We start from the raw sequence: 15,053 nt of genomic DNA on the forward strand, positions 1-15,053 counted from the left end.
TATAACTAAAATGGAAAATGAAGAAACAATTGGATACTGAAGGTTTTGCAATCTGTTGCCTATCAGATAAAGTCTCTTTCAGCTCAATTACAGTTGTCAAAGTTGGAATGCCTTCACAGGTGGATTGGGGGAGCCTCAGCCAGCAGCACAGTGAGGAAACAGAAACAAGCTCCATTCCTCTATGTTTGTGAAGGCTAAGACATGAGACATGAGATATGAGTTATGTCTCTTAGAGTTTTGTTAAACCTGCTACGAGGACGAAGGTGTGGGGAACAGGTGAGCAGACAAGTACGAGCGATATTTATGTTAGTGAATACCAGGAAACTCCTTCCCAGCAACCTCCTTCCCAGTACCACCTTACCTCATCTTTCATGAAGTCGCTGACTGAAGTGGAGTTAACAAGGCTGCCCGCGCTCCCCTCTTCCTTCCGGAAGTCCGTGTCCAGGGAGTGGAGGGACAGGAGCTGGGAGGCTCGAGGCTTCAATGTTTTTGGGCGCTCGGGTGGATCAGACAGTCCCTCCACGCTGGCACCGATGCCCAGGGAAATCAGGGATATGGCACTGGCCCGGCAAGGGTACCGAAAACTCCGCCTGTTGGTCCCAGGGCGTGGGCTTTGAGGTTTGGGGCTCATCGGCCTCAAGGGAACTTCCATCCCTTCGGAGGGTGGGGAAGTCCTGGACCAAGAGGGTGTCAGCTGATTAGCTGGAGCAGCCAGGTTGCTGGGACTTATAGGAGACAAAGGGCTGGAGTCCCCTGGAGGAAGAGCTTCACAATCAGTCCTCGAGGCATTCAATGTTGGAAAGCTGGAATCTGAGCACACTATTGACAGCCCGTTAGGTGCACCTCTTTTCTTTCTGGTCTCTCCTGGCTTGACTTCCTCTGTTGCCATCTCTAAAGCATCCTGGCTCTTGCTCAGGGAGTCCATGAGATGGCTGCCTCTCTGGCTGGCAGGAGTCCCATGGCAATCTGCCATTTCCTGTGTAGTCTTGGAGGCATAGTCACTGTGGATATGCCGCCTAGGCCTGGTGTTGTGGGCGTCTGGGACCGACATGGCTCTTTTCAACATCTCTGCTTCCTTGGTCCTTTTGAACTTTCTCCAGGACACCTGTTTTGACCTGGTCTCATCACTTACACTCTTTGGCAGTTGCTCCTCGCTTTCCTTATCTGTAATTTTGGACTCAAAGAAGCTGGATAAGGATTTGTGAGCCAGGGCTAGCCTCATGCGCAAGTTCAGGTTGTCTGTACTTTTGCTTCTCTTGTAGGCCACTCCATGTCCTGTTTGTGAGCTCTTAAGATTTTCACACTCTGGGTTGCTGACTGTATCAGTGTCCACTGAGCTTGAGTTCTGGTTAAAACGTTTTGTAATGTGCTTGGTTCTGGGTGTAAGGGGGTAAAAACTGTTTTCATCTGCTTCAGACAGACTGTCAGCAAAATCCTTTTTCACTGTTTGATTAAAAACACTGTCCTTATCAAACACATCATCATCCGAATTATCTGTCTGATGCTCCTCTTCCTTTAGGGAGGACTGGAGTGTTTCCATGCTAATAGGCAGGTGTGCCTTGTAATAACAAGAGTGACCCACGTAAACTGGTGGACTGTTCTTGCCTGAGCTGCCTTCCCTTTTCTCTCCACTGCTATCCTGTTGGTCCCTAGCAGAGTTCTCCACCTTGTCCTTGCCCTCCCGGGTATAATTTTTACTCCTTCTAAAAGAAGGCATCTTAGAAAACACAGAAAACTTGGAAGACTTTCCCATAGAGCCACTCTTTGACCCTTGTTTCTTCGCAGCTTTGTGAACACTAGCATTGTTCCCAAGAATCATTTGCATGTTGTCCTCGCTGTTGGTGCCGGTGCCATCCTGGGTCACCATCATTGGACTGTGCGGACCTTCACTTGTTGCGTATCCATTGATGAGAGGCGTCATCATCTTGCTAGTGATAGGCTCCACTGGGGAAACTCTTTTCTGTAGTTCTGTACCTGTGTTGACCGAATCTGCCTTTGTGCTATGGACTGTAACTGCTGTACCTTGAAAAGCAGGTTTATCACCGCTAATGCCCTGGTCCTCCTCAGAGGTTACTGTGCCCAATAAGACACCAGACTCTGAAGAAATGTCAGAATCATCTACCTCACTTGCAGCTAAACCATCTTCATATGTTACAGAAGATGATTTTTCTTGACTATTATCAGATTCCACAAAAACAGGGTCTGTATTTATGACCAATTTCACATCTGAGCTTATATCCAGATCTATGTTTGGCACTCCCTCAATGTCTTGGGACAATTGCTCTAACTGTGAATTGTTGTCAAATGATTCATTGCATTCTTCAGTTAATTTACAAGCTCTTGCCTCAATAGTAACTGTTGATTCTTTAGCTATATCTTCATTGTACACTTCATTTTCTATGGTTTGCAAATATATTCCTCTAGTTTCCAAGTAGCTGGCTAGTGACCCCCGTCCTTTATCTACACAGCAATCTACATCTTCTGTCTTTTCCTCACAAAGGGATTTTCTTCTTCTGTTCTCAGAATTGCGTGTTTGTACTTGAGAACTTGCAGTATGTGTGTTGATCTTTAAATTTATTTGGTCATCGTCTACATTTCGTCCAGTGTTCGTATCTGTATCTGAGGGAACTGTGCTGTGTGAGTCACCCTCTTGGCTGATGCTATCTGTATTGTTGAAGTCACTCAACAAATCGCTCTCCTGAAATCTTTCTAACGCTTCCTCCACAGAAACATCAAGTTCACAGACAAATTGAATTGCTTCTAGACCTGAAATGGATTCTTCACTGCTCCAGTTTGGTACATAGTCCAGGGTGCTTAAAGTGTCTTCAATGTCGGCAGTGTTATTTTCACATTCTGAACAGCTAGAAGAGGTTGTATCATTGTCTATGCTTGTATGAATGGGAATACAGTGGTCAGAGACTTCTTCACAGAAAGAAGAGGAATTTACAGTGTCATTCTCGGAATGATTCTTAATCTCTTCTAAGAGTGAATCTACTACTTCCTCAGCTGTTCGGATTAATTCCTCTGTAGGGACATCTTCTTGCGTCTTAACTAACTCTGTTGTTTTAAGTGGATCAGTGGTGCATGACTCTAAATTTGTCTCTGTGTTGTTATTTGTGTCTGACTGTGTTTCAGAGGTGGCAAGAAATTCCGTGTAATGGGTTTGCCCAGGTGGAGTACTACATTCTATCTGATTCAATTCTGATTTCACTGGTTTGCAAATTAAGGAATTTGTGCCCAATGTATTTTCTATCCTCCTCACTGGAATATCATCCAGATCTGTGTAACTTGTTTTTAGATTTTCTTCCTGGAAAGAGTCAGTTTCCTCAAGTCTATTAGGTTTACCAACATGCTCAGTTTCCACAGATCTTTTTCTTGTCACCTCAACTAACTCAGAAATTGGATAAGAGTTAGCATTTGCAGATTGTTTACTGTTCAACTGCAAATTACCTGCACTATCAGGTGTGCTGTTAATGGGACTGCATGAATCAAATTCCACCTTATTTGTTAAATTGTATAATCCTACATTATCTAAACTTCTAAATGTCCTTGTGCTAGAGTCTGCATCTTGTACAGATTTTCCTTGCAGAAAACAAACATCCTCGCTCTCTAATGAGGTATGAATTAACTGTTCACTGTGTTCATGTAGTGAGGTGTTCAGGTCCTGCTTGGTTGAACCCGCAATTTCTGAGCTGCTGGAGTAAATGAGGTCACAGTCGACATCTGGAAAACCCAGGAATTCTTGCACTGCCTCTCCAGCAGAGGGTGCTACCAGAACATCGACAGGTTGTGCTGTTTGCAGGTCTCCCTCTGGATAGTTTGAAGCTGAGGATCCTTCCCTTTCCCCACAAGCCTGACTGTACTCCGTTTCAGGTTTGTCCTCGTCCCGATTTTGCTCCACCTTGTCCTGACTGAATGACTCCAGAAGGTCTGCAACAAGCTTTCGAGTCTCTAAACTCGTCTCATCATCTAAGTCCTCCCCGCAACCCGAGAAGCTCTGAGTAAGATTCTTCTGCTGCCTTCCATCCTCTTCTGTCAGCGTGGTGTCTTCTGTGCCAGAAAGCCAGAAAGAGGATGCAGTTCCAACCTCAAACTCTAGAGGTGTGTCATCAGTATATACCTCAGTGGAGTTAGACTGTGATTTTGTTAAGCTTGATTCCACATTCTCTGAAATTCCAGCAGCAGGCAGCGTAACAATTTCAGGAACAGTTTGATTTGAAACATGGGGAAGTCCAGCTTCCTCAGATAACGTTTTGTCCCCAGTTGTACTCGCTGAAGGATCTGCATCTGGCTGTTGTCCCCATTCCGGCAAAAGGGGACACTCATTGCTTGCACAACTTGGACACTGCGACTCTAAATGGAGATTGTCAGAAAACTCTTCATTTACATTTTGGAGCCTGTCACAGATTTTTTTATGTGTTTCCCCATTAAGATTCAAAGACGCTGGCTGGCACTCCAAGCTGTTTTCACACTGGTCTGCTTTAGGTTCAAAGGTAGATTCCAGTTGCCACTCAGTGCATGTGTCATCAGGCCCTGGCGCTGTTAAAGCCGGGTCTTCGCAGCTATCAGGGCTGATGTCTGAGAAAGTGTCACTGTGCCATGAGCGTGTGTCAAAGTACTCCTCTGTGTTCTCAACCGCAGGCTCACTTGATTCCCGAGTGTCTGGTAATTCTTCAGGGCCAGAGTCCCCTTCTTCTACACAGTCACAGCCATTTGCAGAGTCCTCAACTATTTCTGGAGCCTGTGAAAAAAAGACGATAAAAAACAGAAGATAACGGTTTGCCATCACTACAGACATCTCTTATTTCAGATTTTTTAAAGCCCATATAATGACACTGAGTTGTCATGTCTGAAATATGTTATTCCCTGGAACACTAGTCATTCCCAATCCTTCTGGATATGACAAGCGGCTTCTCTTATACAGTTTTCCCACGCCCACATCTCACAGCTTTCTCATCATGTCGTCATTTTTTACACCTCATCTACCTGTGAGAAGCAGTGATCAGTGCCCAGATGAATGCAGTACTGGTCTTTACAAGAGGAGACATGAATCCTACTTTTGGATCTCTACCCATTTATCTAAAGACCTGAATGTAAATCTAGCAATACAGTATGTGTCTGCCTATTTGTTTTTACTGCACGTTTGTGCATATGACTGGTTTTTGACATGGAAAATGTCTTGATAATGACTACTGTTTAACCTAGGGTTTATTATCATATTCTCTGCTAAATGAATATGAAAAAATAAGGTACATTATCAATTCAGTACAACATTTTTTGGTTTGTTTTGGTGTTCTAAGACATTTTAATTAAGGCATATTAATCAAACCTTAATTAAAATACAATACTGCAACAGCGGACGACCACCTTATCTTTATCACTGGACACTGCTGTTTAATTTAGCTTCCATAGCCTGATTTTTCATTTTGTCTCGCTTACCTCAGGGCTATTTTACTTTATAAAGTAAAATCCCATCATTTGTCGAAACACAGTGCTGGAATGGTTTCAATCTTTAATAGGTGAATAAAAAGGAACATATGTCTGCTTGTGTAACTGTGGTGGTATGATAATTACAAAATTAGAGGTTTAACGGATTGCTTCAGCACCTGGGACAAAAATGTCACATACTGTACACCTATAATATGCCCTAAGGTACTTCACCTCCTCAGCATTTTGGTGTGAACAGTATTTTACTGTTATGTAGCAGTAATACATTTTTATGTATTATTTTAATCCATGCAATTTTGTACATTATGAAATCTCTGCTAGTTACTGCTGACTGAGTACAGAAAACCTGAGTTCTGCTCAGATTGCTTATTCCTACACAGCATGACATTTGAGAGTTGACCTCTGGGAAACAACAAATCTAAAACTCAGTTTTCCAAAGGGAAGCAATTTTTACTGTTGTTATTTTATAGTACTCTAATCAAGCATTTAACACACAAAATCACTACTCAATTTCTAAACAATTAAATCTTCCTGACATTCACCACACAGTTGTTTTCTACATTCTAATAGATCTCTTTTTTTAAGCTCTTGCTATCTGATACAATACAGCAAAGGCAGAAAATTCATTTTTATCCATTAAAGCAAGTAAAGGTGCAATAATTACTGTAGCTCAGTTTTCATTGCCTTCGGCAACAAGTAATCACAACAGACCTACTGAGAATAATCACAATAGCAACAGAATCAGAGGGGATCTTCATTAATATTTGTACTTAACTCTCACCTGCACCTGATGTAATTCACACATCATCTAGAAAGAAATGATATTAAGCCACTGTGGCATTAATATCTAAGGTTCTAGCACAGAATACTGTATTTTACATTAATAAGGCACCTTAGATAACTCAAGATCCAACAACCCATATAAACAGCAGCATATACTGTACAACAGGAGTTCAAAGAGACAATTACCCAGCTCAGCACAGCTCCCATGTCTCTGCACATAACCTAATCTGGACCTCCTCTGTGTTCAGCCAGCAAAATCCGTTTTCACCCCGTCCAGAGGTCGAGTACATTGCCAGTAGCTTGTCTTCCCTTTCTCTCTCCTTCCCTGGCCGTTTGTTTATTTTCCACTGCCTGATTTCCTTAACCGGCTCCAGCCCTGATAAAGCAGAGAGCCTTGAATTCCAGCGGTCGGGTCTCCGATACCTGCTGCAACTTGCCCAAACAGTGCCTTTCCAACAGCTTGTCAGAACTGAGGAGGAGAGCAGGGACAGCTCAAACCCTATCAGTCCTCAAGACGCCTTCCAGCCAGCAAGCCGAGGCCCTCGGGCCTTTCTTTGCTGCCTCGTGTGAAACGTGTTTTAGACCCGTGAACTTAGGGGGCGGAAACAAGTCTAGCTTCAATAGCAGTTGCTACAGTATGGTAGTGCATACACCAAGACCTTTTCCGCATGGCAAACTGAGGTGGAAATGCAGAAATGTTTTGGAATTTCCTGTTAATTGCTATAAAAAGGCGGCGTGGGGGAGAAGGCGAGCCCTCACTGTTCATTAGTGTAATGGAAGCCATGAATGGAATGGGGGCTGTGGGCAGCTCCTGGAGGGGTCTGCAGAAATCTGGGGAGGGCTAGTGTCCTCGATTCCCAAAGTTTTAGGGAATGCAAACATGCTGAGGAACTGCCGAGGAGGAACATCTGCAGCAAATGAAAGTCAAAAAGCATTGCAGAGCTAGTATTTTTAGACAGTATTAAATATAAGGAGATTTTTAATTTTCTGATAGCAACATACAGTACAGTATAGCATAGAAGCACTAGTGCAATAAAACATATGTAACTTAAGCTATGCAGACACAGCTCATGACTTGAGCACATTTGCTGTCATCTGGCATTCAAATGATTAATACAAAGTCTCATTAAAGACCTAAATAACAGTGGCAATATTTTGGAGGATGCAATTACTGAAGTACCACAGAAATCTGTATTAGGAATACTGCTCTTCTAAATTTTATTGAATGATTCAGATAGCTCTGGCATAGTTAGTAAAGTAGTACATTTGGTAAATTCTACCAAAATAGGAACACTTTGGAAGAGCCAAGGAGAATTTAAAAAGACAAGGGCATTGCAGGACCCTGCCTTCATTTCCAAAAATAGGCTGAGTGGTGTGGGCAAGAAGGCTTAGTTAAACACATTTTCTTAGTAGCATGCTGTCCCTATGTGGATCAGTACTTGATCTGGAATGTTTTTTAGTTCCTGGCAGACAAGCAGGACGAAAAATCTGCACTCCAATCTAGCAGCTGTGTTTTTGGAGATAAAGAAGGAAACTGCTTTCAATGAGTCTGTATGAGCCCTTTGCCTCTAGACATACTCTGGACTGCTGGGTAACACCGACCGTATATACCTCTGGACAGCATTAGAATCAGCTTCTGATGTCAAGGACGCTAGACTCTAGAGGGCCACTACTCTCATCTGGGCCACCAAGTGGTCAACAAGGGAGTGGGAGACATGGGTTTGTGGAGGCGGCATATGGGAACTTTTACTGGGGAACTAAAGAGCACTACTAAAACAGGACTAACTTCCATGTGTTTATACTCTGAAGTGGTAATGAGTCATCATTGCTGATGCTGATGCTTTTTAAACTGCCATGATTTAAACTGTGCATTTCCCAATTTTTAACAATATTTAATCCTATTTTTATAAAAGTGGCGGCAAGGTGCAGTGGTTAGCATCACTATCTTGCAGCTCTGGGGATTCCTGGGTTCAATTTCTGGGATGCTATCTGTGTTGAGTTTTTATATTCTCCCTGAGTTTACGTGGATTTTGTCTGGGTGCTTTAGTTACAGGACAAGTCTAGGTCTAACTGGATCTACCTGATCCAGAGGCAGTGAATGAGCTGAAAAAAACAGCCTCATCAGGCTGCAGGTCCCTTTCTGCTTCACTGCAGCTTATAACTGGCAACCCTCTGAAACTAAGCAGATGTGAGCCTGGTCAGTACCTGGATGAGAGACCGCCTGGGAAAGCTAGGATTGCTGTTGGAAGAGGTGTTAGTGGGCAAGTCTGTGTGGGTCCTAATGTCCCACTATAATGATGAGGAAACTAAAAACCTGTAAAAAAACTGTACATTGTAAAAAAAGGTGCCATTCTTTGGATAAGACCTAAAACCGAAGCCCTAACTCTCAGTGGACATTACAAATCCAGGGCGTTTCTCGAAAAGAGTAGGGGTTTTACTTCGGTGTGCTGGCCAAATTCCCCCGCCACCCCGGCCTTTGCCAGGCCTCTAAATAATCCTCATCTATGAATCTGGCTTCATTACTCTGCTCCTCTCTCCACTAATAGCTGATGTGTGGTGAGCTTTCTGGCACACTATGGCTGCTGTCGCATCAACCAGATGGGTAGTACACACTGGTGGTGGTGGAGGGGAGTCCCAATTACCTGTAAAAAGCTTTGAGTGGAGTGTCCAGAAAAGTGCTATATAAGGAATTATTATTATTGTAATGATGATGATGATGACTCCAGGGAAGGCTTGTAAGTTCCTTTGGCAGAACTCTGAACTGGTTATGCAGTAAACAGATACACAAGAAATTTTCTCCTGGTATTTTTTTAACTCCTCTGTGTCCTTAAATTTTTAGAATGGCCTATTTTGCACATTTTTGCAAACTGAACCTAAACTTAATTTTGCAAATGTTTCTGCATAATGTGTACAGCTTATCTGAGTCATAAAGGAGGAAATTAGGATTCATTTATTGTGGTTTGGATGGCAGAATCCACAACCCACAAAGAAAAACAAGCCCTCCAGCAATGAGGAATGGAGGAGTTGGCCTTTTTATCAAATAAGTCTAACTGCTACAGCACTAGTTTTCCAAACAGAGCTATGGAGGGCCACGTCTGGGAAATGTGATTTGGGGTCAATAAGATTTCCTTTATAAACAGGAACAAAAAACAGATCTAGATTTTTGAAAATCACAATCAAGAAGTAAAACCCAGATTCAGCAAAATGAGAAGCCCTTAATGTGAAATCCAGCAAATAATACAATGGTTAAGTTATTACGTTTCAACAGATCAGACATTGCATGCTAACCAGATCTATTAATCACAAACTACAGGGTATTATCCTCTATGTGAAGCCAAGTCCGGATCGATAGAATCACACAGTGAATTAGAACACAGCCAGGCTCTGTTTTCCTACATCCGTGATTGTAGGCAATCAGATTATTATTCACTGCTTGAACAGAGGTACAAAGGTGTGAATCTATACTTTTCAACAAACTAAACAGGGCAGCAGATGGTATCTGCAGAGTCATGTGGGCTTGCCTTGTGCTGCTGCTGCCTCTGCAGGTGTTCAGTGCTATTGATGCATTGAGTTACAAAAACTATAATCCTGGAGCCCAGAAGTCACGGGGAAGAGACAGAGCATTGAAGTGGCTTACAATGTTAATTAGGAAGTAGGCTTCACTATGTCTTTCTGTACTATGCAGTGCTATTTGTAATGATTAGACTGTTCCAAAGCCAATTAAATCAGATTTAATAAAGCCAGCAATCATTAAATGAATTATTTAAACTTGACATCTTACTCAGGAAGATAAAATCAGTCTCTTCACTGGCTTTGAAGGTTTTTTAACAGAGAAAAAAGGAGAAATGCCAACAAATAAATACTAGGGACTCCAGATGAAAGAGCCTCTCAGTGACAAGTAGTCTGTTGTTGGATTCAGTGCTTAATTTGCAATAAAATAAGTGCTGGGGCTCAAGGAAAGACTGAGTTTTAAATGAGAGTTCCTTAACGGATTACCCCTTAATGATTTTTATCACTGAGGCATCTGGCCAGGATGTGTTGGGGCTGTGAACTACCAAGTCTAGAGGGGGTGGAGTTAGGATCAGGCCAGCCTTGGTCTGAATCGAGAGCTGGTTGTCGTGAAAACAATGAGACAGAGTTCCATCAGCTTCGTGACCAAGCAGTCCCCAGATCTCAATAGAGCAGGCAGCTCGTTCTCACTCATCTTTACCTTTACATAAGCCGATCCTGTTAGAGGAATGATACTAGGATTGGGCTGCTGGCCTTTGCAATGTCCAGCCACACCCTCAACAACAACAACACCACAACACAACAACCCAGGATGCTATTCCTGCTCACAGATGCATTGCTTAATTTTGGCCCGTGAGTGTACATAGATTGAAGTTCTGAAGCAAAGTAGCTAAGGAAGCCACTACGGTTGCATTTGAAGCCGAATCAGCCACGATAAGCACAGTTTCATATCCTCTCAATCCGACAACCAGCAATGGCCTCATATGCAGCAGCTTCTGAAATAACTCAGCTCTGAGATTTATAGGGCTCAAGTGACATCTCCCCTAAAAAACACGGCCTTGTTAAGCAGATAACACCTGATTTGTATCAGCCACAAAATCTTTGAGACTTTTTAGACATGCTACAGATGTTCTTACATATATACTGTTTTTATAGAAGCAAGTTTTGTTTCCCTTGTGTTGTCTTCACTTGCAATTGGCCTTGCTGGGGAGCACAGTTACTTAGTGAGGTGACCCAGGTTCATGATCTTGGGGATCATGAGGATCACAGGCTTTCAGACATCACAGATCACAGTCAACCGGTTGTCCATGAAGGCTTTGACCACTGGGGAGGCCTCACATCTCCTTTATTTTAAAATGGGAATAAGACACAGGCTTGTATAACAGGGCTCGTCGGAGCTGAGACTGTAGAAGACGGCGACGATGCCTCTATGGAAGCTGGACTGTCTAGATCACTGCCGTGTGGAGAGAGGTACTGTGGAGCTCTGGGTCTGGAGCTGCCTGCGAGCAGCCGTGATCAAATCACCACAGAGCTGCACAGGGTCAGGGGTAACAGAGGACAATAATTTACTCTTCAAAACCAAATAAGGTATCCAGTTAACAATTTCAACCATAATTTGCCTGGGTTTTCTTTCTTTAGGTAGACAATACTGCAGCGTTCATGGGTTCACGTGGATATGCGCCCTCGCCGCTGCCGCCTCAGGTCAGCCCCCCACCGCTGGGAACTCGAACCCGGGCCTCTGGCGTCACTCAACAGGGACCCAGCCACTTGAGCTAAAGGGAAATCTCCCCTCAGCCCGGCAGCTGCGGTCCCTGCTATTCATAGGGCAGGGTGGTGACGTCACTGTGCTGGTAAGCCGGCTCGCACAACCTCTAATGTCGGCCGAATGCGTTACAATACAATAAAAATGAATGCCTTCAGAGCAAACAGCGACACCCTCCCTCCCATCTGCACACACAATGACAACCCAGACACAAAGACATTTCAAAAGAAATATCAAAAAGCCCACGACTCCAACAATGAAAGAGGTAAAGAACAAATACAAATATATGTAAAAACCAAAGGATTTAAGTAAAACAATGGCTGATGCCAATAAGCTAATTGGAGGGGCTATTTTGTTTTAATTTTTGATTACGTATTGATTACAAAGATAAATAAAATATCATTTAAAAAGCAGTTATGCAAAACTGAGTGGTGTCAGAATTAAACTCTCAATGAGCTACTATAGTGTCTACAATACAGTAGGTAGATGAATGAATGTGAACTACCTGTAATTTAAAACATAATCTGCAGAAACCCCTGGAAAATTAATCTTTGCTCAATCATGTTAAATGTATCACAGAGGATCTTGTATTTCAAGTTTCAAGCTGACCACCTTGAAGACAAGAAGAAACAGCTCAATTCTGTATTACAGCAGGCACAGTGATTTTCCTTCCACACACTGCCTATATTTCCATAAAAAAACTATATGTAATCTTTGGACCTCAGCTGCATAGATTTCCCATGTTTTCTTTGCACCTAAGGCAAAATACAGTTCCAGAGAGGGATTATTTATCTGCAGACTCAAAACCCAAAGATGCTATGATCTTATCTTAAATAGCACAGCGGTGATTTATATTTTTGCCATGCAGCCTTTGCAAAGCCAGGATCTGTGAAGCGGAAGAGCTGCCTAGCCCACATGTGGGATCCGAAGGTCCCAGTATCCCAGTATGTGTGCGCACGGTGAGGCCCAAGTGCAGAACACGTGCGTGCAGGGCAATCTTCCTCTCTCTCATGGTGAGATTTTGTCATCTTTCTTTCAAAAGACACCAGAGATCAATGGTCATGGGTTTTTTTCCAAGACTCATGGAGGAGGAGGGGCATCGATTGTTCCTGAAGTATTAGACATTTCCAGAACATATCTGTGTTGAACTTCGGAAGGGCTCCTAGGGGCACAGAAATGTGGGAAGTAGCTTCCATTATTTCTCCTTTGTAAAAACATAAAGATGCAAAACACTTAGTGTGCACGTGCAACATTACAGGGATGCTAGTATATTCCCAGAATCATATGGGCAAGATTTCAGGAGACACAAAATCCAGATCACTGATGTGAAGATGGTCCAACAGTTTCAGCAACAACAAAAATGAAAGAAATATGAACCCAGTAAACAGCCCTTGATGATTTTGGTTGGTCTTCGGATATATGATAACATCAGTGCTGTCAGGAAAACTAAAACAGAATGTGCTTGAACTTGGCACAAGATCTCTTTAGACATACAATAAGCACATCTAAACTTTGCCTATCTAGAGCGAATCATTTACAGGAGCTCAAACAGAAGAAAGGGTTGGCTGTAATACATATGTAAGGCATCTGACAAGACAACTCAGGAGAGAAGCACAGTGGCTGTTTTTTGTTTTTTTTAAAGCAAACCTAATGAATACTCAAACACAAGTCTTGTCTCTTGATAAAAGCACACAGCCTCCTTGACAGCTTTGCCAGCTTTTCTCTCAAACACACATTGCCTGGATGGCAGCAGATTCACTGAACTCACAAGAATGTTCTCCTAATTCTGCGTGTTCACATAAAACCACTATAACCTGCCCGCAATTAGGCAATACAGCAGTTCTCTTACAAGCTTTTATACACACCCCAGATAGGCAGGTGACTATCCCTGCAGCTTAAAATGGACCACTGAATTGCTTGCTGAATTTGTTTTGGCACTGTGTAGATATTTAATAGGAGGGCAGTGAAATGAGGTGTGACATCTGGGGTTCTATCAGATAACGCTGTCAGATAATCCAGTCTTCAAAGAGAACAAGAATGACATCTTAAAACCACATTACATGCAAGGCACATTCTAAAAAAACTTAAGGTTTTGGGATTTATATATTTGTAAGCTTCTTATCTCTTCTAACTACAAAAAAGGTATGCTTATATAAAAAGCAAAACATCTTGGTGTGAGGTCTATCCCTTGTATTAAACAGCCTGTACTAAACTTCAGACTTGATCTAATCTGAATGAACAGCAGATGTTTCAAAGAAGTACATTTCATTGTGACAAGGGAACAGATGAACAACCTTGTCAATAATAAAAGAACAATTTAAAAGGTGCTGTTCAGAATGGTGGACTGCAGCACCAATGATTCTAACAATGAGAAAGCAAAAGGCAAAAACATAAAACCATTTCATTTCCTATACTGATATTTGTCCATACTTTGTCCGAACATATTTAATCCGTATGTTTCAGAATTTGGAGTTAAAATATGCACAAAAATATAAACTGTACACATCAGGTTACATAAAAAACAAATCTGTACCTTGTCACTGTGAATAAAAAAGCAACAAATACTAAATGACTAACCAAAACCTATCTTTATTTTTTACAAAAAAGAGGTTGACAGATGGCAGACTATTAATAATTAATATGGGTGTCATTATATAAAGATATTTATATAAATATAAAAATGCACAGATGTCAATGGAAAAGCATTCATCTCACCTGAATAAAAGAATGTGATGTTCTTGTGCCTAAGGTGTGTACTGGTGGATTCCAGACCCAGACCACAGCTCACCCTGGTGTGTTTCCATCCTTAGATCTACTGTAGCCATTGGGCTGGGACAGGAGTCACATACTGAGGTCATTCATGTTTCTCTCTCTCCCAATGACTCAGACCGCTGAGTGAAACCTGAGCCCTGCTTTCTAGTGTGTGGCGGCGAGCATGAGGGGGCTGGGGCCTCACGAAAAATCACCAGATCCCCCGTCTCATATTCATGCTTTTCGATTTCAAAAGTGGGTTTCATAAAGGGGCAACATGGCGGCGCAGTGGTTAGCTCTGCTGCCTTGCAGTGCTGGGGTCCCCCGAGATCAATTTTGGATCTGGGGTGCTAGCTGCGTAGAGTTTGTATGTTCCCCCTGTGTTTGCGTGGGTTTCCTCCGGGAGGTCTGCTTTCCTCCCACAGTCCAAAAACAACAGTCTTCATGCACCCAGGCAAGTGCCTTTACCAGTTGAGCCACTCCATAGACCCTATTCTACTCTGCTTTCAACAGCAGAATATGCCTCACTGAGTTTTCACTGTAGCGTGCTGCACTGTACAAAGACGCCACCATGTTTCACATTGCAAAGAATTCCAAAGGCCCTGTCCTGTCACTGGCAAAAGCTCCAGGCAGTTTGAGATGATCTCGGCTAATTACCTATAAATGGATCATTCAGATTATGCAGATTGGTGGCTCTGTGAGGGGTTAAATGCAATCTACAGAGGATAAAAGGGGCATTCTGTGATCTGTGATGAAGTCAATTTTCTCCTTTCAAAAAACCTGCAGTTGAAAAGAGATG

The 15,053-nt window shown here is 42.6% G+C and overlaps 1 protein-coding gene across 12 annotated transcripts in view; it reads right to left on the minus strand.

Annotated features, from left to right (window-relative positions):
* The window catches only part of arhgef4 (Rho guanine nucleotide exchange factor (GEF) 4), a 143,153-nt gene that overhangs the window by 65,049 nt on the left and 63,051 nt on the right, over positions 1-15,053 (minus strand). For 11 of the 12 annotated variants that reach the window (XM_069197323.1, XM_069197331.1, XM_069197321.1 and 8 more), the window contains one exon: positions 362-4,741. In XM_069197323.1, the coding sequence (XP_069053424.1) occupies positions 362-4,741 (4,380 nt within the window). Of the gene's footprint in view, positions 1-361; positions 4,742-6,417; positions 6,548-15,053 lie in introns of those variants that run through there. The other variant, XM_069197326.1, reaches the window with a different exon arrangement.

This window comes from Lepisosteus oculatus, chromosome 13, assembly GCF_040954835.1.
Source record: "Lepisosteus oculatus isolate fLepOcu1 chromosome 13, fLepOcu1.hap2, whole genome shotgun sequence".
NCBI lineage: Eukaryota > Metazoa > Chordata > Actinopteri > Semionotiformes > Lepisosteidae > Lepisosteus > Lepisosteus oculatus.